The sequence below is a fragment of the Pristiophorus japonicus genome, chromosome 6 (genome assembly GCF_044704955.1).
Source record: "Pristiophorus japonicus isolate sPriJap1 chromosome 6, sPriJap1.hap1, whole genome shotgun sequence".
Classification (NCBI taxonomy): domain Eukaryota; kingdom Metazoa; phylum Chordata; class Chondrichthyes; family Pristiophoridae; genus Pristiophorus; species Pristiophorus japonicus.
In genome coordinates, this window is record NC_091982.1 from 13,460,715 (window position 1) to 13,485,374 (window position 24,660).

Genomic DNA, 24,660 nt, shown 5'->3' on the forward strand with positions numbered 1-24,660 from the left:
CCCGTTTATTCCTACTCTTTGCTTCCTGTCTGCCAACCAGTTCTCTATCCATGTCAATACATTACCCCCAATACCGTGTGCTTTAATTTTGCACACTAATCTCTTGTGTGGGACCTTGTCAAAAGCCTTTTTAAAGTCCAAATAACACCACATCCACTGGTTCTCCCTTGTCCACTGTACTAGTTACATCCTCAAAAAATTCTAGAAGATTTGTCAAGCATTATTTCCCTTTCATAAATCCATGCTGACTTGGACCGATCCTGTCACTGCTTTCCAAATGCGCTGCTATTACATCTTTAATAATTGATTCCAACATTTTCCTCACTACCGATGTCAGTCTAACCGGTCTATAATTCCGTTTTCTCTCTCCCTCCTTTTTTAAAAAGTGGGCTTACATTAGCTACTCTCCAGTCTATAGGAACTGATCCAGAGTCTATAGAATATTGGAAAATGACCACCAATGCATCCACTATTTCTAGGGCCACTTCCTTAAGTACTCTGGTGTGCAGACGATCAGGCCCCTAGGGATTTATCGGCCTTCAGTTCCATCAATTTCCCCAACACAGTTTCCTGACTAACAAGGATTTCCCTCAGTTCCTCCTTCTCACTAGACCCTCGGTCCCCTAGTATTTCCGGAAGGTTATTTATGTCTTCCTTCGTGAAGACAGAACCAAAAAAAATCAGGAAATGCTGGAGACACTCAGTACATCGGGCAGCCTTCATCACACTGCTCACCACCACTTCCCCGAGGACAATTCGGGGTGGACAATCGATGCAGGCCCTGTCAACATCCCGTGAATGAACAAAAATGAGCCCCTCTGTGGAGAAATAAAACTCCATCAGCGTTTAGTTGTGCCGCTTCGTTAGAATCGGCGAGTGTTTCAAACACTTTCTGTTTCAGGTTTGCAGCGCCTGAGTTATTTTGCTGTCCCGTCAACCTTAGGTGCTCTCACCCCGGACGCCGATTGCACCCCAACGGGTCCTGCAGACTTTGCTGTTTCTCCTCCCTTTGAAAAAAGGGCCTTGTAAATGTCTGCTGTGTCATCCAGGTCGGGTGGCACGGATACATGTTTTTTTTATGTTTTGCAGGTAGACTCTAAAAGAGTTTCTCCTCCCTTTGGTTTCCATCGCAACCAAAGCACGGCCCCCCATCGCCCCGCCCCCCCCCCCCCTTCCTTCGCCCTTCTCTCTTTGTGACGTAATGAAAACGGCTCGTCGAACGCGGGAACGCGCCGTTGCGTCGTGGCGTCAGAAGTACGCGCGGCCTGCGATTGGCTGAGCTGGGGCTGAAACAGGATTTAAATCGACGTTGGGCTGTGCGGGGCGGTTTGGGTGCGAGCTGCAAAGAAGAAGAAGAAGAAAGGTAAGACGGAAAGGTAAGACGTGAGGTGAAAGCGGGGCCTGGAAACAGAAAAAGGGACCGTTCAGAACCGCTGCAGCCGAACCTGTGAGTGACCGGAGCAGCTTGAAGGTGGGAGATTGAAGGGAAGGGGAAGATTGGGATGAGGGGAGCAGACACAGAAGTGGATATGCAACAAGCAAAGTACTGCGGGTGCTGGAAATGGGAAACACAAACACCACATGTTGGAAAATGCTTAACACATCCGCGGCGAGAGCAACAGAGTTAGTGTCTCAGGTCGACCACCCTTCGTCAGAACTGGGAAAAGTTAGCCGGTTTCTGTGGATAGATGTGTCTGGTGCAGGCTGCGCAGTGTCCTGGCGGAGTAGAAGGCCCCGTCTGAATATTGAACTCATAAAGTTTCCAACGCTTAGTGCACTGGCTGCAGTATTATCCCTGGGGCCAACATTAATTGAAATGGTTAAACGCTTGTTTTTCCTTTCCCTTGTTTGTTTATACCGGAGACGGCATGGGCTCCGTTAACTTCAATCCAGTCGGACTAGGGCTCATGATTGTGCTGCTGTTCCATTATTATGAGGGGCAATATCAGGGTGGTGGCGATTGCCCCATAAGCACGTCACTGGTGTACAGTAACTTGGTCAAATTATGTTCTTGGTTCTACTATTTTTCCATTTTAATTCCTCCCTCTGGAAAGGTGTTGAGTCTTTTCATCGTAATATCCAACTTCAATTCATTCTAAGCTTTTATACCTGGAATTCAATTTTATATGCTAACCAGTTTTTGTGTGAACAATTTACAGCAGTTTAATGATTGGATAATCTATTTTCATTGATGGTGGTTGAGGGAGAATGTTGACCAGGGAAAATGTGCTACTCTGGAGCCTTTATTGTTCACCTGAATGAGCATAAGGGACATTTCCTCAGTTACTGCATTGGAGTATCAGCCTACATTACGTGCTGGAGTGTGTAGTTTCTTTAGTTTTTCCTTATACATTTTTATCATATGATGATGACACAATTTATGGTGCTTCTCTGAACTGGATCTAGGGTTTGAATGCCTCTTGTCATGTTTGGTGACCTGAACTAGATGTGGTATTTGGTCTCCACACTCAGCATTCTCTGTCATCGAGCTACAGTACGTGGACGATGTCTGCGTCGGCGCACATTCAGAGACTGAACTCCCAAGTCATAGTCAACATCTTCAATGAGTCGTACGAAAGCATAGGCCTTACACTTAAACATCCATAAGACAAAGGTCCTCCACCAACCTGACACTGCCACCACTGCGCCCCCCCCCCCCCCCCGTCATCAAGATCCACGGCATTGCCCTGGACAACGTGGGCCACTTATTTATCAGCAAGGGCAGACATCGACGACTAGATTCAACACTGCCTCCAGTGTGCCAGTGCAGCCTTTGGCTGTCTGAGGAAGAGTGTGTTTGAAGATCAGGCCCTCAAATCTGCCACCAAGCTGTAGTGATACCCACCCTCCTGTATGGCTCACTGAGACGTGGACCATATACAGTAGACACCTCAAATCGCTGGAGAAATACCACCAACGATGTCTCAGCAAGATCTTGCAAATCCCCTGGGAGGGACGCACCAACGTTGGTGTCCTTGATCAAGCCAGCATCGAAGCACTGACCGCACTCTGCCAACTCTGCTGGGCAGGCCAAATTGTTCACATGCCTGATACGAGACTCCCAAATCAAGTGCTCTACTCTGAACTCCTGCACGGCAAGTGAGCCCAAGGTGGGCAGAGGAAACGTTTCAAGGACACCCTCTAAGCCTCCTTGATAAAATGCAACAACCCCACTGACACCTAGGAGCCCCTGGCCAAAGACCGCCCTAAGTGGAGGAAGTGCATCGGGTCTCATCGTCGAGCGCAGGCAGTGGAAGGAGCGTGCGGTAAACCAGTCCCACCCACCCTTTCTTTCAACGACTGCCTGTCCCACCTGTGACAGAGACTAATTCCTGTATTGGACTGTTCAGTCACCTAAGAACACACTTTGAGTGGTAGCAAGTCTTTCTCGATTTCGAGGCACTGCCTATGATGCTATATAATTTGAACATGATTTCCAACGGCCTGTGTTCAGTGTTTTATCAATAGAGTTCAACATTCTATTTGTTTTTGTTTGTTCTGCAATGATTGAATTAATATTCCTTTCTATTTGACTTACTATCGTTTCTTTCAACTTAATCCGTAGCTACTTGATACCATTCATGGAATGCTCGGCTCAGTTTTAGCACTTTTTTCTGAGTCAGATTATGGGTTCAAGCCCCAGTACAGATTTGAGCACATAATTTCGGATGACACTTCAGTGCAATATTGAAGAGAAATTTTGACGTGCCTTTAGCACATCCAGGCTTTCCACTTTGCAATTGGGGTATCACTGCCACACTGTTGAATTTGGTCTTTCAGGATCGTCTCATCTAAATCCACATTTGCAGCTGTTTTCTAAGAAATGAGCAGCACATTATGGTTTATTTTGTTCTGCTTTGTTCCAGGTGATCACATTCTACAGTGGTTTTAATTGACTTTGTTACTTGTGATCAGCAATGTCCTAATAACTGGGCTGTAAGAGATACTACATCTGCTTGATCCTAGGTAGAGATGACAGTTTGGAATACATGTGGCCATTGTGCCTTTCCAGATCTTTGCTAGAGCAATACAAAACTAATTCTATTGCCCTAAGTGCTTCCAATTAGCATGAATTTTCCTGTACTTCATTGGCATATCCAATCATCTGTCTGAACAACTCTGAGGTGAAGCATTCCATGCTAAAGTGGTGCCATGTAAAATATATTTTTCTGAACTACTGCTACTTCTCAATGACAATTTTAAAATGATGATGCCTTGCCAGTGACTCCTCAACCAGAAGGCAAATTACCATCAATTTGTAATTTAAACAATTTCTAAATTTTTTTTTTCTCGTAGATATAGTTAAGTCTTTCCTCGTAACTATAATTTGCCTTCCCTGACATCCTGGCGAATCTATGCTGTACAGTTTCTGGCTTTAATGTACCTTCTGTAATGGCATGCCCAAAACTGTACATAGTACTCTATTTATAAAAACTCAAAATGCTGTTGGCCTTCATATAATATGGTAGAATTCCTTATTAAGATGGAGTGACAAAGCTAATTTGGAAACTAGGGTCCTGAACTTAAGGAAAGGTAACTTTGATGGTATGAGGTGTGAATTGGCTAGAATAGACTGGCAGAGGATACTTAAAGGGTTGACAATGGCAATGGCAAACATTCAAAGATCACATGGATGAACTTCAGCAATTGTACGTTCCTGTCTGGAGTAAAAATAAAACTGGAAAGGTGGCTCAACCATGGCTAACAAGGAAAATTAAGGATAGTGTTAAAACCAAGGAAGAGGCATATAAATTGGCTAGAAAAAGCAACAAACCTGAGGACTGGGAGAAATTTAGAATTCAACAGAGGAGGATGAAGGGTTTAATTAAGAAGGGTAAAATAGAGTACGAGAGGAAGCTTGCAGGGAACACAAAAACTGACGACAAAAGCTTCTATAAATATGTGAAGAGAAAAAGATTAGTGAAGAGAAAAAGATTAGTAAAGACAAGCATAAGTTCCTTGCAGTCGGATTCAGGTGAATTTATAATGGGGAACAGAAATGGCAGACCAATTGAACCAATACTTCGGTTCTGTCTTCACAAAGGAAGACACAAATAACCTTCCGAATGTACTAGGGGACAGTGGGTCGAGTGAGAATGAGGAACTGAAAGATATCCTTATTAGGTGGGAAATTGTGTTAGGGAAATTGATGGGATTAAAGGCCAATAAATCCCCGGGACCTGATAGTCTGCATCCCAGAGTACTTAAGGAAGTAGCCTGAGAAATAGTGGATGCATTGGTGATCATTTTTCAACAATCTATCAACTCTGGATCAGTTCCTATGGGCTGGAGGGTAGCTAATGTAATGCCACTTTTTAAAAAGGAGGGAGAGAGAAAGTGGGTAATTATAGACCGGTTAGCCTGACATCATTAGTGGGGAAAATGTTGGAATCAATCATTAAGGATGAAATAGCAGCCCATTTGGAAAGCGGTGACAGGATCGGACCAAGTCGGCATGGATTTATAAAAGGGGAAATCATGCTTGCTGAATCTTCTGGAATTTTTTTGAGGATGTAACTAGTAGAGTGGACAAGAGAGAACCAGTGGATGTGGTGTATTTGAACTTTCAAAAGGCTTTTGACAAATTCCCGCACAAGAGATTGGTGTACAAAATCAAAGCGCATGGTATTGGGGGTAATGTACTGATGTGGATAGAGAACTAGTTGGCAGACAGGAAGCAGAGAGTTGGGATAAACGGGTCCTTTTCAAAATGGCAGGCAGTTACTAGTGGAGTGCCGCAGGGCTCAGTGCTGGGACCCCAGCTCTTTACAATATACATTAACGATTTGGATGAAGGAATAGAGTAATACCTCCAAGTTTGCGGATGACACTAAACTGGGTGGCGGTGTGAGCTATGAGGAGGACGCTAAGAGGCTGCAGGATGACTTGGGCAAATACATGGCAGATGCAGTATAATGTGGATAAATGTGAGGTTATCCATTTTGGGGGCAAAAACACGAAAGCAGAATATTATCTGACTGGCGGCAGACTAGAAAAAGGGGAGGTGCAACGAGACCTGGGTGTCATGGTTCATCAGTCACTGAAAGTGGGCACGCAGGTACAGCAGGCAGTAAAGAAGGCAAATGGTATGTTGGCCTTCATAGCTAGGGGATTTGAATACAGGAGCAGGGAGGTCTTACTGTAGTTGTACAGGGCCTTAGTGAGGCCTCACCTGGAATATTGTGTTCAGTTTTGGTCTCCTAGTCTGAGAAAGGACGTTCTTGCTATTGAGGGAGTGCAGTGAAGGTTCACCAGACTGATTCCAGGGATGGCTGGGCTGTCATGAGACTGGATCAACTGGACCTTTATTCACTGGCGTTTAGAAGGATGAGAGGGGATCTCATAGAAACATACAAGATTCTGACGGGACTGGGCAGGTTAGATGGGGGCAGAATGTTCTCTATGTTGGGGAAGTCCAGAACCAGAGGAAATAGTCTTAGGATAAGGGATAGGCCATTTAGGACTGAGATGAAGAGAAACTTCTTCACTGAGTTGTTGACCTGTGGAATTCCCTGCCGCAGAGAGTTGTTGATGCCAGTTCATTGGATGTATTCAAGAGGGAGTTAGATATGGCTCTTGCGGTTAAGGGGACCAAGGGTTATGGAGAGAAAGCAGGAAAGGGGTACTGAGGGAATGATCAGCCATGATCTTCTTGAATGGCGGTGCAGGCTCGAAGGGCCGAATGGCCTACTCCTGTACCTATTTTCTATGTTTCTATGACTGATTGCACTCGCACTTTTAAGGAAATATGTATTTTAACCTCCTAGTTCTCTCTCTCTATATTTCTTTCCATTGAATGTATACTCCCATTCCTTGTTTTTCCTCAATGTATTGCCGTTCACTTCTCCACATTAAATTGTAGCTAGCCTGTCCTCTGTCTGCCCATTCCATGAACCTGTCTATCTTGAAGTCTTTTACTGTCCTCCTTGCTATTTGTCAATCCTCCTCCTTCTGTATCATTGCCAAACTATTGAGACTCTGCTCCTTGTGCTGAAATCTAAATCGTCTATATATACCCAATGCAAAAGGAAGCTCCGCACTGAAGAAAGTGACTTGCATTTATATATCGCCTTTCACAACCTCGATAACACAAGTGCTTTAAAGTCAACAAATTACTTTTGAAGTGGGGGTCACTTTTGTAATGTAGGAAATGTGACATTTCCAACACCAATGTCCCTTAAACAGCAATGTGATGATGACCAGTTTGTTGGTGTTGGTTGAGTGCTAAATATTGGCCAGGAGACTGGGAAGAACTCCCCGACTCTTCTTCAGAATAGTACCATCAGATCTTTTACGTTTATCTAAGAGGGTAGATGGGGCCTTTGTTTAGTGTCTCATAGAAAGACGACATCTCCAACAGTGCATATTTGCACTGACCACTGGGGTACACCGCTTCCCAAATTTCCCAATCCGGGCAATACTCATTTAGCCTAAATCTTTATTTCCATTCCATCAAACAAGTTTCTATCCAAGCTACTATATTTCCCTTCTATGCTATGCAGGAATTTTTCTAGCCTCTCTTGAGACTCCTGATTGATTGACTTCTGAAAATGCATATAACTAACTCCTACTTTTATCTGTCTCAGCAGTTACTTTTGCAAAAACTTTGTTACACACAATCTCTCCAACACTGTACTGTCTGTTCTTGATCAACCCATGCTTACAAATGTTATCTTTATTGTTCTGGATGGCTGTTTTAATCCTGATTTAAATTTTGCAAAGTATTACGGTTTGTAGGATAAGCAGCTGTATCTGAGATCCACTAAAACATGGATAAGAGGGAGAAAAGCAGAAATACAATTATTATTTAATTCATTCATGGGCTGTGAGCATCGCTGACAAGGCCAGCATTTATTGTCCATCCCCAATTGCCCTTGAGAAGGTGGTGGTGAGCTGCCACTTTGAATCACTGCAGTCCGTGTGGTGAAGGTACTCCCACAGTGCTGTTGGGGAGGGAGTTCCAGGATTTTGACTCCGTGATGAATTTAAGTTTGTATGGTGTGTGACTTGGAGGTGGTGGTCCCATGTGTCTGCTGCTCTTTTCCTTCTAGGTGGTAGAGGTTGTGGGTTTGGGAGATGCTGTTGAGGTACCTTGGCAAGTTGCTGCAGTGCATCTTGTGGATGGTACACTGCAACTACAATGCGCTGTGGAGGGAGTGAATGTTTAAGGTGGTGCATGGGATGCCAATCAAGCAGGCTGCTTTGTCCTGGATGGTGTTGAGCTTCTTGAGTGTTGTTGGAGCTGCACTTGTCCAGGCAAGTGGAGAGTATTATATCACACCCCTGACCAATGTTCCCTTTTATTTTTGTTTTGGGTGTGCACCCCTTTCAAAATACCGCGCATGCAGTTTTTAACCATTTTAAGGAAGGATATTTGCATTAGAGGCTGTTCAGAAGGTTCACTAGGTTGATTCTGGAGATGAGGGGGTTGAGTTATGAAGATAGGTTGAGTAGCTTGGGGCCCATACTCATTAGAGTTCAGGTGAATGAGAGGTGATCTTATTGAAACGTATAAGATAACGAGGGAGCTCTACAAGGTGGATGCAGAGAGAATATTTGCACGCCTAGGGGAAACTAAAACTAGGAGACATAGAAACATACAAGTAGGAGCAGTAGTAGGCCATTCAGCCCCTCGAGTCTGCACCGCCATTCATGGCTGATCCTCTATCTCAACACCATATTCCTGCTTTTTCCCCATACCCCTTAATGCCTTTTGTTTCTAGAAATCTATCTATTGCTCTCTTAAATATATTCAATGACTTGACCTCCACAGCCTTCTATGGTAGAGAATTCCACAGGTTCACCACCCTTTGAGTGAAAAATTTTCTCCTCATCTTGGTCCTAAATTTTCTACCCTGTATCCTGAGACTGTGACCCCTTGTTTTAGACTTCCCAGCCAGGGGAAACATCCTCCCCGCATCCAGTCTATCCAACCCAGTCAGAATTTTATACGTTTCATTGAGATCCCCTCTCATTCTTCTAAACTCTAGTGAATACAGGCCTAGTTGACCCAATCTCTCCTCATATGACAGTTCTGCCATCCCAGGAATCAGTCTGGTGAGCCTTTGCTGCACTCCCTCTGGCAAATATATCCTTTTTTGGGTAAGGAGACCAAAACTGCACACAATACTCCAGGTGTGGTCTCACCAAGGCCCTGTATAACTGTAGCAAGACATCCTTGCTCTTGTACTCAAATCCTCTTGCAATGAAGGCCAACATACCATTTGCCTTCCTAACTGCTTGCTGCACCTGCATGTTTGTTTTCAATGACTGACTGGTGTACAAGGACACCCAGGTCCCTCTGTACATTGACACTTCCCAAGCCATCACCATTTAAATAACCTTATATTTTTTTCTACCACAGTGGATAACTTCACATTTATCTGCAGAGTCTTTGCATCCTCCTCACAACTCACAATCCCACCTAGTTTTGGGTCGTCAACAAGGTGTATGCGCTCCCTTATCTATTTTCCGTTACATCCTCAAAAAAAACTCCAGTAGCTTTGTTAAACATGATTTTCCTTTCATAAATCCATGTTGATTTTGTTTAATCCTGTTGATATTATCTGTGCCATTATCACATCCTTTATAATAGACTCCAGCATTTTCCCTACTACTGATGTCAGGCTAGCCGGTTTGTAGTTCCCTGTTTTCTCTCTCTCCTTTTTTTTTTTAAATAGTGGGATTACATTTGCCACCCTCCAATCTACCTCTTAGTACTCTGGGATGCAGATCATCAGGTCCTGGAGATTTATCTGCCTTCAGTCCCATTAGTTTCTCCAGCACTATTTTCTTAATAATTTACTTTAATTCCTCTTGCTCACTCGATCCTTGGTTCCCTAGCATTTCTGGGACGTTATGTGTCCTCTTCTGTGAAGACAGAACTGACGTATTTATTTAATTGTTTTGCCATTTCCTTATTCCCCTTTACAAATTCTCCCGTTTCTGTCTGTAAAGGACCTACATTTGTCTTCACTAATCTTTTTCTTTTTACATACTTGTAGAAACTTTTGCAGTCGGTTTTTATGTTCCTTGCAAGTTTACACTCGTACACTTTTTTTTTTCCCCTCTGAATCAATCTCTTGGTCCTTTTTTGCTGAATTCTAAACTGTTCCCAATCCTCGGGCTTGCTACTTTTTCTGGCAACTTTGTATAACTCCTCTTTGGATCTAATACTATCCTTAATTTCTTTGTTAGCTGTGGTTGGGCCACTTTTCCTTTTGTGTTTTTACGCCAGAAAGGGATGTATAACTGTTGCAATTCATGCATTTGTTCCTTAAATATTAGCCATTGCCTAGCCACCATCATGCCTTTTAATAAATCTTCCCAATCTATCATAGCCAATTCATTCTTCATACTTCTGTAGTTTCCTTTGTTTAGATTTAGGACCCTAGTTTTGGATTGGACTACTTCACTTTCCATCTTATAAGAAATTCAATCATGTTATGGTCACTCTTTCCATAAGGACCCCGCACAACAAAACTGTTAATTAACCCCTTCTCATTACACAATACCCAATCTAGGATAGCCTGTTCCCCAGTAGGCTCCTCAACATACTGGTCTTAAAAAAACCATCTCGTACACACTCCAGGAATTCATCTGCTACAGTATTATTACTAAGTTGGTTTGGCCAGTCGATATGTAGATTAAAGTCACCTACGATTACCGTAGTGTCCTTGCTACATGCATCTCTAATTTCCTGTTTGATGCCATTCCCTACGATACCTTTACTGTTTGGAGGCCTATAAACAACTCCCACCAATGCTTTCTGCCCCTTGGTGCTCCTTAGCTCCACCCAGACTGATTCTACATCTTGATTTTCTGAGCCAATATCCTTTCTCTCGATTGCTTTGATTTCATCCTTTACTAACAACATAGTCTCAGAATATGGGGCTGCCTGTTTAAATCTGAGATGAGGAGGAATTTCTTCTGAGGGTTGTAAATCTATGGAATTCTCTACCCCAGAGAGCTGTGGAGGCTGGGTCATTGAATATATTTAAGGTGGAGATAGACAGATTTTTGAGTGATAAAGGATTATGTTGAGCTGAGTCCATGATCAGATCAGCCATGATCTTATTAAAATGGTGGAGCAGGCTCGAGGGGCCAGGTGGCCTACTACTCCTTCTATTTCTTATGTTCTAAGAACTGGCTGCGCAGGAGCTCCAGAGTGTTATGTGGCTGGGCAGTTTAATAGGAACATTGCTCCTGACTTGTGCCTTGTAGATGATGGAAAGGCTTTGGGGAGTCAGGTGATGAGACATTCACTGCAGAATACCCAGCCTCTGTCCTGCTCTTGTAGCCACAGTATTTATGTAGCTGGTCGTTAAGTTTCTGGTTAATGGTGACCCCCAGGATATTGATTTTGCGGGGGGAAGGGGGGAGCGGATTCGATGATAGTAATCCCATTGCTGGGTGGTTGTTAGATTCTTATTGGAGATGGTCATTGCCATTACTTGTGTGGCCTGAATGTTATTTGCCACTTATCAGCACAAGCTTGAATGTTGTCCAGGTCTTGCTGCATGCAGACATGGACTGCTTCGTTATTTTAGGAGTTGCAAATGGTCACTGAATCAGCGAACATCCCCACTTATGACCTTATGGTGGAGAGAACATCATGGTGAAGTAGCTGATAGTTGAACGTAGGACACTGCCTTGAGGAACTCCTGCAGTGATGTCCTGGGGCTGAGGTAATTGAACTCCCAACTGTCTTCCTTTGTGCAAGTGGAGCGCTTTCTCCTTCCTTCCCATTGACATCAATATTCATTTTAAACATCGCAAGTTCCAGATTGGCTCAATCTCCATCTGAGTTTGAGCTTGACCACATTTTATTGGGGTGGGGGGGGGGGGGAGGGATATAATCTGCTTGTTGAAGAGCACTTTGGGATTCCAAATGGAATTCCTAAAAGTAAAATGGTGCGATTTATAATTAAATATTTTTAAACATTGCAAGTAATTTAAAACTTGGAGAAGATGAAGACCAACATCCCACATTCTCCTATACAGATTGAACCTCTCTCTAATCCAGCACCCTTGGGACCTGGCCTGTGCCGGACAAGAGAATTTGCCAGACCACGGGAGGTCACACAACCCCAGACTTAAAAATCCCACTGTTAGCCAAGTTTTAGAATTGCTTCCTACAATAGCTATTTTTACTAATCTGTAACTGTAGTACCTTGTATATCGGCTGTGTTGTGACTATTTTAATGTAAATAGGACTGATCTAGGGAGCGTGCTTGCAGGTTGGAAGTGAGATTTGCCAACGGGTTGCACAGCGAGAGGGGCTGTTTGATGAAAGGAGCCCCGTTGTTCAGCATGGAGGCTGAAGGAGCCCAAGCTGAAGCCGAGGTAGTGTACATGGAGTGCTGCTCCATCGCCCCACTGCTGGTCAGCAAGGGAGCTGCGGACAATGAGCTGTCGGCATGGTTGGGGTCGTCTTCAACCGAAGATCCTGTCCAGCTTCCCATAGAGTGACCATTGTTGGCCGAGTAGTGAGACAGAATGTGGTAAACCCATCCCATCAACATTGCTAGGCAAATTTCCATTAATCATGCTGATGCTACTATCTATAGAAAGGCTGTTGGGGGCGCAGGAGATTGGTCCTCGTGACCCGTGGAAGTTATAGGTCTGTCCATGACGGCATTGGTAGCAGTGACTGGTGCACAGTCATCATGGAGATCAAGTCCTGTCTTCACACCCTCCATTGTGTTGTGTGACACTACCACCATGCTAAATGGGATACATTCAGAACACAGATCTCAGCTGAAAACTGGGCATCCTTGAGGGTCTGTGGGCTATCAGCAGCAACAGAATTGTATTCAACCACAATCTGTAACTTTATGGCTTGGCATATCCCTGCCTCTACTATTACCATTAAACTAGGGGACGAACCCTGGTTCAATGAGGAATGCAGAAGAACATGCCAAGAGCAGCACCAGGTGGACCTAAAAATGAGGTGCCAACCTTGGAAAGCTACAACAAAGGACGAAATGCATGCTAAAAGGCAGAAGAAGCATGCATAAATGGGGCTAAGCGATCCCACAAACAGATTGGATCAAAGTTCTGCAGTCCTGCCACATCCAGTTGTGAATAGTTGTTCAATGGTCCACAACCAATGGGAGGAGGAGGCTCCATGAATATCCCCGTTCTCAATGATGGCAGAGGGCAGAGCCCAGCACACGTGTGCAAAAGACAAGGCTGAAGTGTTTGCAACCACCTTCAGCCAGAAGTACTGAGTGCATGAACCATCTCTGCCTCTTCCTGAGGTCCCCATCTCACAGAAGCCAGTCTTCAGTCAATTCGATTCGCTCCACCTGATGTCAAGAAATGGCTGAGCGCACGGATATAGCAAAGACTCTGGGCCCCGACAACATCCCAGCTGTCGTGCTGAAGACTTAGGCTCCAGAATTAGCCTGCCTCCAGCCAAGCTGTTCCAGTACAGCTACAACACTGGCATCTATCCAATAATGTGGAAAACTGCCCAAGTATGTCCTGTCCACAAAAAGCAGGACAAATCCAATCTGGACAATTACTGCCCCATCGGTCTACTCTCAATCATCAGCAAAGTGATGGAATGTGTTGTTGACAGTGCTATCAAGCAGCACTTACTCACCAATAACATGCTCACTGATGCCCAGTTTGGGTTCCTCCAGAACCACTCTGCTCCAGACCTCATTACAGCCTTGATCCAAACATGGACAAAAGAGCTGAATTCCAGAGGCGAAGTGAGAGTGACTGCCCTTGACATCAAGGCAACATTCGACCAAGCATGGCATCAAGAAGCCCTAGTAAAACTGAAGTCAATGGGATTCATGGGGAAAACTCTCCACTAGTAAATCGGGGGGAAGGGGGTGTAAATCTGGCTACAGTACACTCTGTCCCTTCACCCAAGTCATTAATATAAATTGTAAAAGTTGTGGCCCCAGCACTGATCCCTGTGGCACTCCACTAGTTACAGTTTGGCATCCTGAAAATGACCCATTTATCCCGACTCTGTTTTCTGTTAGTTAACCAATCCTCTATCCATGCTAAAATTACCCTGAACCCCATGAGCGCCTATCTTGTGCAGTAACCTTTTTTATATGGCACCTTTTCTAATTCCTTCTGGAAATCCAAGTACACTACATCTACTGGTTCCACTTTATCCACCTGCTTGTTAAATTCCCAAAGCACTCTAGCAAATTTGTCAAACATGATTTCTCTTTCATACAATCAAGCAGAGTTAGCATGGTTTTATTATGATTTTCTAAATGTCCTGCTGCAGGTACTACTTCCTTAATAATGGACTCCAGCATTTTCCCAATGACAGATGTTGGGCTAACTGGTCTGCCTCTCTCCTTTCTTGAATAGGGGTGTTACATTTGCGGTTTTCCAATCGGCTGGGACAGCTCCACAATCCAGGGTATTTTGGTACATTGCAACCAATGCATCCATTATCTTTACAGCCACTTTTAAGACTCTAGAATGCAGGCAGTCAGGCCCAGGGGACTCATCCATATTTAGTCCCATTAGTTTGCCTAGTACTTTTTTTTTCTAGTGATAGAGATTGTTTTAAGTTCCTCCTTCCCTATAGCCCCTTGATCATTTATTATTATTGGGATGCTTTTAGTATCTTCTACCGAGAGGACCGATACAAAATATTTGTTCAAAGTCTCTGCCATTTCCCTGTTTCACATTATTAATTCCTGAGTCTCATCTTCTTGAGGGGCCAGTGTTTTCTTTAGCTATTCTCTCTTCCCTTTTTATATACCTGTAGAAGCTCTTGCTGTTTGTCTTTATATTTCTTGCTAGTTTACTCCCATCTTTTCCCTCATATTTTTTTAGGCATCCTTTGCTGGTTGTTTTTTTTAAATTCCCAATCCTCTGACCTACCACTAATCTTCATGATATTGTATGCCTTTGTTTTCAATTTGATACCATCCTTAACTTCCTTAGTTAGCCACAGATGGTTCATCCTTTTATTCTTTCTCACTGGAATATATCTTTGCTGAGAATTATGAAATATCTCCTTAAATGTCTGCCATTGCTTATCTACTGTCTTTCCATTTAATCTATTTTCCCAGTCCACTTTAGCAAGCTGTTCTTTTGTAATTATCTTTATTTAAGTTCAGGATACTAGTTTGTGTCCCAGGTTTCTCCCCTTCAAACTGAATTTGAAATGCTAACATGCTATGATCACTCTTCCCTAGAAGATTCCCAATGTTTGCTTTATCCAAGAATTGCTCATGTAATGTGCAACCATCCAACTTTGTTTTTTTTTTAATTATTTTTGCTGGCTCGGCTGCTGATTAACTACTCATATTCGATGTCTGACAGGTAAAAAGAAAAATTCACTTAAAGGATCCACAACATGGTTAAATATAGTTTAAAAGCTGGATGCATTCAAAGTTGTACAGCCAGGAGAGACCTTCTGGTGCAACTTAATATGTAGTAACTTCAGATGACATTTGCACACAATACATCTTATAGAAAGCGGTTGGTTGCGGCCAGTTGAAATTTGGTCTATCTAAAACTTTCATATGAAATAATATAACCAACACATCTTAACCTGATGTGAGATGGAGCCTGCATCCATCTCTGATGTCGTGCCTTATTACATATGCAAAATATATATTTTTAAAAGCCACATATTTTATCCAGGTCTCATAATCTGGAGCCTGAGCCTGAATTATTTTTTTGGGGTGTATCATGACTATAATCATCTTAGAAGCCACATGTATCTACAGTGCACCGTTTCAATGATTCCAGTGTCATTTTTATGATCTACCCTTGGGGCCCCTCCTATTTCTCATCTACATGTCGCCCCTTGGCAACATCATCTAAAAAACACCATCAGTTTCCACATGTATACTCAGGTCTACCTCACCACCACCTCTCTTGACCCCTTCACTGTCTCTAAATTGTCAGACTGCTTGTCTAACATCCAGTACTGCATGAGCAGAAATTTCCTCCAACTAATTATTGAGCAGACTGGAGCCGTTGTTTCCCTGCTGTAAGCTCGTTCCCTAGCCACCGACTCTATCCCTCTCCCTGACAACAGTCTAAAGCTGAACCAGACTGTTCGCAACCTTAGTGTCATATTTGACCCCGAGGTGAGCAACTGACCACATTTGCGCCATCACTAAAGCGGCTTAATTCCACCTTTGGAACTTTACCCCTGCCTTATCTCATCTGTTGCTGAAACCCTCATCCATGCCTTTGTTATCACTAGACTTGACTTTTCCATGCACTGGTGGCTGGCCTCCCACTTTCTATCCCTCTAAGCTTGAGGCCATCTACTGTCTGTGTCCTAATTCACACCAAGTCCTGTTCACCCATCACCTTGTGCTCGCTGACCTACATTGGCTACCAGTTAAGCAATGCCTTGACTTTTAAAATATTTGTGCTTGTTTTCAAATCCCTCTGGCCTCTCCCTTCCCTTCCTATTTCTGTGTAGTCTTCTCTAGCCTTAAAACCCTCCATATCTCTGCTCTTCCAATTCTGGCCTCTTGAGCATCCCTGATTTAATCACTCCACCATTGGTGGCTTTGCCTTCAGCTGCCAAGGACCCAGGCTCTGGAATTTCCTCCATAAACCTCCACTCCTCTACCTCTCTTTCCTCCTTTTAGACACTCCTTAAAACCTACCTCTTTTTAACCAAGCTTTTAGTCCCCTGTCCTAATATATCTGTGGCTGTCAAATATTCTTGGATAAAGCTCCTGTGAAGTGCCTTGGGACTTTTTAACCACATAATGCTGCTATATTAATACAAGTTGTCTCATCGATGACTGACTGCATTATCTAACAACCAATAACTGAACTTAACACATGTAAAATAGGGGTCTGGCTATTACATATATTACTCAGCAGCAGCATGTTTTTTTAATGGGTTTTTCTACTTCTCGTCCTATGTTTTGACATAACATAATAGGAATTAAGAGTAGGCTATTCAGCCCTTCATGCCTTCTCCACCATTCATTAAGATTATGGCTGCTCTTCTACCTCAACTCCTTCCCGCCCTGTCCACATATCTCTTGATTCCCTTAATATCCAAAAATCTTATCGATCTGTCTTGAATATGCTCAATGCGCATCTTCTGACCCCTAGGTAAATTGTATTGGTTAGGGTATATTTCCACTCTGTTCACTTCGTAAATGTACTTCACAATTATCACTACTTCGTACTTAACATTTATCGATGTTACTCTGCTTTGATCACATTTTTGCACACTTTCCTAACTTGCCTGACATCTAACTTTCTACACACTTTTTCCTTGCAATTGTTGACCCTAATTTAGTAATTGCCACATCTTGATAACAGTTCTGTATTGCCAAGCCCATGTTCCTGTCATTTATGTATATGGTCACTTCTACTGACTGACTGTGTCTCTCTCTGATGCATAGTATTTCAGTCTATAATGTGCACTTAGCAATTTGACTGCATATTGTCTGTTGACAGGATGGTAAGAGAAGAAGAAAAGGTTATTCCAGTGCGAGTGGCCTTGCGCTGCCGTCCACTTGTACAAAAAGAGATCGATGAAGCATGTCAGACGTGCTTGACATTTACCCCTGGAGAGCAACAGGTAAGAATTTAAATAAGTTGATGGTTTAATATCTCACTGGCATTGCAATGATTTCAATAGAGATGTCTAAAGAATATTTTAGTAGATTTGTAGGGCAAGGAGAACCTGAATGTATTCCCATCCTCTTGTTTGCTCGTTGATTTACTATATTGTATCAATTTTTTCTTTGTTTTCTTCCTTCCTCAGGTACTTTTGGGAATTAATAAGTATTTTTCATATGATTATGTCTTCGATCCTTGTGCCGAGCAAGAAGAAGTATTCCATATTGCAGTTGATCCCCTCATTCAGGGGATATTCAAAGGTAACTATCTCCCACTGCATGTTTCAAGAATAGCTTGGGGGCAGTCAGTTGTGCATTGCATCTTGAACGATTATCATTGGTTTTGTGAATAGCTTTTGTTGACCTGTCTGGCATCTGATAACTCAACCTTCAAAAAAAACATTGTTTTAAAACAATATCAAATATATGAATTAATTGGCAGGTAAATAATATTTCACAAACAGGAGCAGATATATTTGAGTTCTTTCCATAATTTCAGTATGCCCCCACCCCGCCCCCCCCAAATTCCTCAGTGCTCAATTTTTTTTCTCGAATCAGTGGTCTGCTTTCAGATCTGTGATTACCACTTAAGAACATAAGAAATAGGAGCAGGAGTAGGCCATATGGCCCCTTGAACCTGCTCCGCCATTTAATACGATCATGGCTGATCTGATCATGGACTCAGGTCCACTTCCCTGCCTGCTCCCCATAACCCCTTATAACTTTATCGGTTAAGAAACTCTCTATCTCTGTCTTAAATTTAAGATAATGACCCAGCTTCCACAGCTCTGAGGCAGTGAATTCCACAGATTTACAACCCTCAGAAGAAATTCCTCCTCATCTCAGTTTTGAATGGGCGGCCCCTTATTCTAAAATTATGCCCCCTAGTTCTAGTCTCCCCTATCAGTGGAAACATCCTCTCTACATCCACCTTGTCAAGCCCCCTCATCTTGTACACTTCGATAAGATCACCTCTCAATCTTAAGTCCAATGAGTAGAGGCCTAACTCACTTAACCTTTCCTCATAAGTCAATCGCCCCCCCCCATCAACCTAATGGACCTTCTCTGAACTGCCTCCAATGCAAGAATATCCTTTCGTAAATATGGAAACCAAAACTACGCAGTATTCCAGGTGTGGCCTCTCCAATACCGTGTATAACTGTAGCAAGACTTCCCTGCTTTTATACTCCATCCCCTTTGCAATAAAGGCCAAGATTCCATTGGCCTTTCTGATCACTTGCTGTACCTGCATACCAATCTTTTGTGTTTCATGCACCAGGACCCCCCTGTCCTGCTGTACTGCAGCACTTTGCAGTGTTTCTCCATTTAAATAATAACTTGCTCTTTGTTTTTTTTTGCCAAAGTGCATAACCTCACAATTCTCTGCTAACTGCCATTCTCCCTCTCCTGCCACCTCCCCCCCACCCCCCCCCCCCTCCTGGCAGAGATGCATATGAGCCTGCATCCTACCTCTGCAACACAGCAAGTCTTAAAACTCACTTTTGATCATTACTGGCTGTGTACCTTTTTAATGTATGATATCACTGACTTCCTGTTCTGTCTCCTGTACTACCAGGGTACAATGCTACAGTACTTGCATATGGACAGACTGGCTCTGGAAAGACCTATTCTATGGGAGGCACGTACTCATCTGGGCAGGAGGGTGATCCAAATGTTGGAGTCATTCCAAGAGTAATAAATATGCTCTTTAGGATAATTGAAGAAAATTCAGATAATGACTTCACGTTAAAAGTGTCCTACCTTGAGGTGAGTAAGGAGTTGAGATCATAATTCTGCTATTAGGAATACTCAATTTTGTCTTTTTTTCTTATTGACCAGAAGTTGAGCATGTGAAAACTGTCTGGTGACCCTCAGTGTTATTTTACCTAGCCTCTTTTTGTGGACTGAAGCAACCTATTGGAGAAAACACAGGTCTGGGAATTATTTTGTTCCAGTACATGTATATCTGCCAATGTGGCTTTCTGAAAATACAGAGCTATGACCTAATACAAAATCTAGATTAAAGTTTCTGAAAGATCTTGGCCTTACTCTATAAATGGCTAAAACTTGTATGGGCATGTCCTCAGTCTGGAGGTAGTTTCCTACTGACAAGTCACCAAGGGAACATTGTTGGACAGGATAAGTTTAAAAGTTCTGTCGCAAAGTAGTTGGGACCCTAGACTTGCCAAAACCTGGTTTTAAATTGAGGAATTTTGTGTGCAGTGTTGGACTCACAACTTTAAAAAAAAAAAAACTTCCCTTTTAAATAGTGTACAGGTGCATTTGACTCATTTAAAAACCTTAAGAGGGAATAAGGACCATATTGTTGAAGGATTAGCATCTTTAGGAAATCTTTTATAGTATTGAGCCAAGTGGGTTAAAAGTAGTATGCTTGTAGTCTGTCATAGACTTGGTACAACAACAACTTGCATTTACAAAGTGCATTTATCAAAAACATCAACATCTGAGGTGCAGAGTAAAAAAGAGAGATTAGTAAGGGTGACTGAGCACTTGGTCAAAATGTTTTTTAAGGAAAGACTTGAGAGATGAGAGGTTTACAGAGAGAATTTCATAGCATGGGGGCTTAGATAGTTTATTGGCACGGCTGCCATTGGTGGGATGAAGGGAGGGATGCACAAAAGGCTGGAGTCAAAAATGCAAAGTTCAGGAATGTTTTGGATTTTGAGGCGGTTAAAAACGGGGAGAAAAGCCACCAATAGATTTAAACACGAGGCGGGGGCTACATGAGCAAGGATAGGATGATGGTCAAGCATGAATTGATGCAGGACAGAATAAGGGCAATGTCATTTTGGATAGGCTGAAGTTTGTGGAGGGTAGGAGGCTGGAGATGACTAGGTGTTGATGTGAATTTCTGTGGAAGTTGGACTGAGGTAGGAATGGATATTGGTCAGGTTAGAGTTTTTGATAGAGAGGATATGGGGTCTGAAACTCTGCTTGGATTGAGTAGGATGCTGAGGTTGCACAGTCTGGTTCAGCTAAGATAGTGGCTGAGGAGGGGGATGGAATAGATGAGGAAGGTGCAGAGTTTATGGAGGGACTGAAGATGGGTTTGGTCTTGATTAGTTTAAGGAAAATACAGGTCATTCAAGGATGGAATTCAGACAAGCACTCTTGATAGCATAGAGGCGATGGTGAAGATGTGGAAGCTGACGATTAAGAGAAGGTAAGGAAAGCAAAGGAGTGAGGCGAGTATTTCAAAAAATATCAGAGCAGTGAAGTATTCAACAAATATCTGTATATAGACAATTGTTAGATGCTATGTGAGACCCCAGAGAGAATAGGAGAGTGAGTTTATAGAGGATAAGCAAAAAGTGGAGGAGATACTCAACAAGTGCATCACATCGGCATTGACGAGAGGTAGATATGGAGAGGAGTTAATTAAAAGCAAAATGAGAAGTAATGGGAACATAATTTATTTTATTTAAGCTATAGAAGGACAAAGTGCTGGAACCTGATGGGATATATCCCATGATCCTGAATGAAATGGGGGACGAGATAGCAAAGGTCCAAGAAATTAAATTTCATGGTTCTAGTGAGTGGATGAAGATTGGAAAGTGGCCAGTGTAATACTCATTTTCAAATGGCAAAACAGCTAACCTGAGTAATTACAGACGTTAGTTTAATGTCTGTAATGGGGAAACTTTAGGAATCTTTAAAGATGAAATTGCTAACCATTTAGATGAAGAAAAAATTAGAAGTGGGTACAAATTCCATAAAGGAAGATTATGCTTGACAAACCTAATAGTCTTTTTGAGGTGATGAGAGTGGGGAAATACAGTGGATTTGGTGTGCATGAAGTTTCAAAAAGCCTTTACACAAGGAATCTATTGGATAAGAGTAAAGGATTTAGAATTAAGAAGGGTAGCAAATTGGATTTAAAAACTGGTTAGAAGAGAGGAAATAGTACAAGTTAAAGACATGGGGCCTGAAATTTTGGTCGGAGGTTTTCTTCGGATGAATGCCTCTGGCCCAAGAATATTTTATGAAATGACCTGGTGGTCCAGGAGGTGCCTGCGATTCCTGAGAGGCCTTCTCTTCCTGTGCTGCGGAGTCCTCGAGCTTCGGATGGAGAAGGTGGAGTCACATGTGACTGCACAACAAATCAGGTACAGTATTCTCATTAATAGCAATGAGACTCTATCTACGAGTCCTTATTGCTATTAATGAGAAATAACAAACACACTAAACACAACATAAAAAATAAACGCACCTCACATAATTAAAATTAATTGAAATTAAAGTTCATTAAATGTTTAAAAAACATTTTTTTTTGTGATTTTAATAGTGTAAAATAAATTTACCATAGTGGCCAGGGTTTTTAACAACGTGTTTAATTTTTATTGTGTTTTAAAACTCTTACACTGGTAAAAGTGTAGGCAATGTGCCTGCTTTTTTACCAGATGCAAGAGTTTTAAGGACATTCGCTGGGCAAGAGTTGGGCAAATAGCCCAATCTCGCCCGTGCGAATGTCGTGGCTGCAGGGATGCGGAGGATCTGTCAAGCCAAAACTTGACTGATTGGAAAAGCTGGTTTTCGGTGCATGCGCATTCAATGCTGAAAACCGGCTTTTGGGGGAGCCTCGCTGGGTCCATACATATTCTGTACGGACCCAGCGAGCCTGTAATTTTAGCCCCAGTTTGTCAGGTTAGACACAGGTAGAGTGTCCCACAGGATTTTGCTCTGGGTACATTTTTGTTAATTATGGCATGACTTTGTAGAGGAGGGAGCTGCAAAAGCAGCTTTATGGATGATCTCCACCTTAACACAAAAGTCCATGCACTTGTTAAAAGTTGTAATGTATGCACCTGTGAGTATGCTGATGGGTCCTCATATGACTGCTCTTGGGCCTGGCCAAGGTGGCCATTAACAGGTCCAGGCAGCAGGGGGTCATTCAGCCCGACTACGTTCGCACCAGGGTGGCCCTGGAGATGGAGTGTCTGGTGGCCTTCCGTGAGAGCTGGGCACCGGAGGGACTGGAGTGCATCAGCACCCCTAGGAACAGAATTTTAATTTGATTGGCAAAGTTCACAGTTAACATCTAAATTTGTGGGTTCTAGGGCTCTTGCCAAAAGGGGGCACTTTATTTGTTTAAAGTTTAGTTTAAAATAGTTGTCGAGCTGTTGAATTGAGTGGCTTAGCCAATCATGTGATGTTCACAAGACTCCATAAAACCCCAGCCAGTTGAGTTCAGGGGATCCACGATGAGGCAGGTGGTTGTGAGCCTGGTGGATGAATTGTAATGTGTAGTGTGATTGTTAAACCTTTGCTTAAGAATTCATAGCAACACATTACTGTTAACAACTCGTTGGTTTATTAGCAAAGAACCCATGAAGCAAATACGTAAGAGGTAAAGGTGGTGGGGGCATGGATATAAGTAAGGGTTGATAGTGGTTGGGGTGGGGTGGAGGAGCATGGGGTTATCTTTGCTCTCCAGGATGATAAAAGCAGTTTATTTTTTAATTGGAGTTTTGTTCTAGGGGTGGCCTCTGAAAGAAGTGGGGTTGAAGGGAGTAAGGAACATGTGGATAATGAGGGATATGTAGAAGTGGTCGGTGATCAAGATCATTAAGTTGAGGACTAGGGTGGCCATTGACTATGGATGAGATTTATAATGGAGAAGGTTTATGGAGGACGAGAAGGTGGTGAATTCAGAGGGTGTGGAGGCCAGAGAGGGTATGGACTGCTGCAAGGAGTGCTCAGTACATTTACCTGCTCCTGATTGCTGTCAAGTGACCCATGCTGGTAATTTAGTGTATATGTTAGGGGAGGCGAGGATTGGATTCTGCTGTGAAGCCACCATGCTTAAATAAGCTTAAAGGCTGGGTTTGTAAAAGAATGACAATCACTTGGACTTGGCCTATTACAGGTACCTGTCATCTGTAAAAGTCAGTGGGATTTTTTTGTGGGTTTGTGGGGGGGGGGGGTGGAGGAGAAGGAAGAGAAAACAAAATATCTCTGTGGAAATGATCTCAAAACGCTTAAATTAGCATTTGTTTTTTAATTGACACTGCATTGGTTACCAGCTGTTTCTTGAGAGCTTGTGCAGTTTAGTATTGGAGTTAATTCTTGGAGGGATTTAGGTTAAAATGCTAACTTTCAGGAGCCTTGAGCTCTGGTTTGTGAAATAGTTCCATTGTGTTCCAGTTACACCTTTTGTCATTGCAGATCTACAATGAGGAGATTCTGGATCTATTGTATCCATCTCGGGAGAAATCCCAGATCCACATTAGAGAAGATCCCAAAGAAGGAATAAAGGTATGTAGCAGTGATCCTACTAAGCCTACCATTGCTAGAATGCAGTTACCCCTTTGCAAGAACATACATTATCAGGATGAATTTTTTTCCAAAAAACAAGTTGTGTAATATTCCTTTTACAGTTTAAGGTGTGTTTTGATACAACTGTTCCTATTTCCTTGGTTCTGCCTTTCTGATTTGACTTGCCATTCAAACTGATCTGAGGACAGCAGTATGAGATGGCCAAGAGCTGCCATTCTGTTTTACTATGAGGAGGCAACTGATTTCTTGGTGACTTCCCATAGAAGCACACTAGAGATCAGGTAACCTACATTTGAGGGATTATGGGTGCAAACTTGTATCCTGGTCCTTTCTGGTAGGGTAGATTAGTGTTTCTGCCACGCTGTACTTCCCTGATTCTATAACAGTATGCCTTTTTTTTAATTCCTCATTGTAAATCCTGTTATGTCAATCTCTCAGATTGTAGGTCTAATTGAAAAGACAGTAACTTCTGCGATGGAAATGGTGAATTGCCTGGAACAAGGGAATTCTACGAGGACAGTCGCTGCAACAGCTATGAACTCCCAGTCATCCCGATCACATGCCATCTTCACAGTCACCATTGAGCAAAGAAAGAAAAGTGACAAGTAAATAGTTTATGTGCAAGTGCTAGATCTTAGTGTGAGTGCTGATCTTTTTCATGCCCTAGTGCATTGTGTTCTGTGTTTTAATTTTTTTTTTTTAAATCAGTTGCATGGTATTTCCATCCTGGTTTCTGTCAATCTTCAGGAAAAAAAAGCACTGTTGA

At 42.7% G+C, this 24,660-nt stretch overlaps 1 protein-coding gene across 3 annotated transcripts in view; it reads left to right on the plus strand.

The window, feature by feature from the left end:
• The first annotated feature begins 1,298 nt into the window (after positions 1–1,298).
• The window catches only part of kif4 (kinesin family member 4), a 79,485-nt gene continuing 56,123 nt past the window's right edge, over positions 1,299–24,660 (plus strand). The window contains exons 1-6 of one of the 3 annotated variants that reach the window (XM_070882626.1): positions 1,299–1,363; positions 17,434–17,557; positions 17,744–17,858; positions 19,174–19,364; positions 23,784–23,873; positions 24,333–24,499. In XM_070882626.1, coding sequence (XP_070738727.1) covers positions 17,435–17,557; positions 17,744–17,858; positions 19,174–19,364; positions 23,784–23,873; positions 24,333–24,499 — 686 coding nt within the window. In that variant the 5' untranslated portion in view covers positions 1,299–1,363; position 17,434. Of the gene's footprint in view, positions 1,448–17,433; positions 17,558–17,743; positions 17,859–19,173; positions 19,365–23,783; positions 23,874–24,332; positions 24,500–24,660 lie in introns of all 3 variants that reach the window. The other 2 variants (XM_070882625.1, XM_070882627.1) reach the window with 2 other exon arrangements.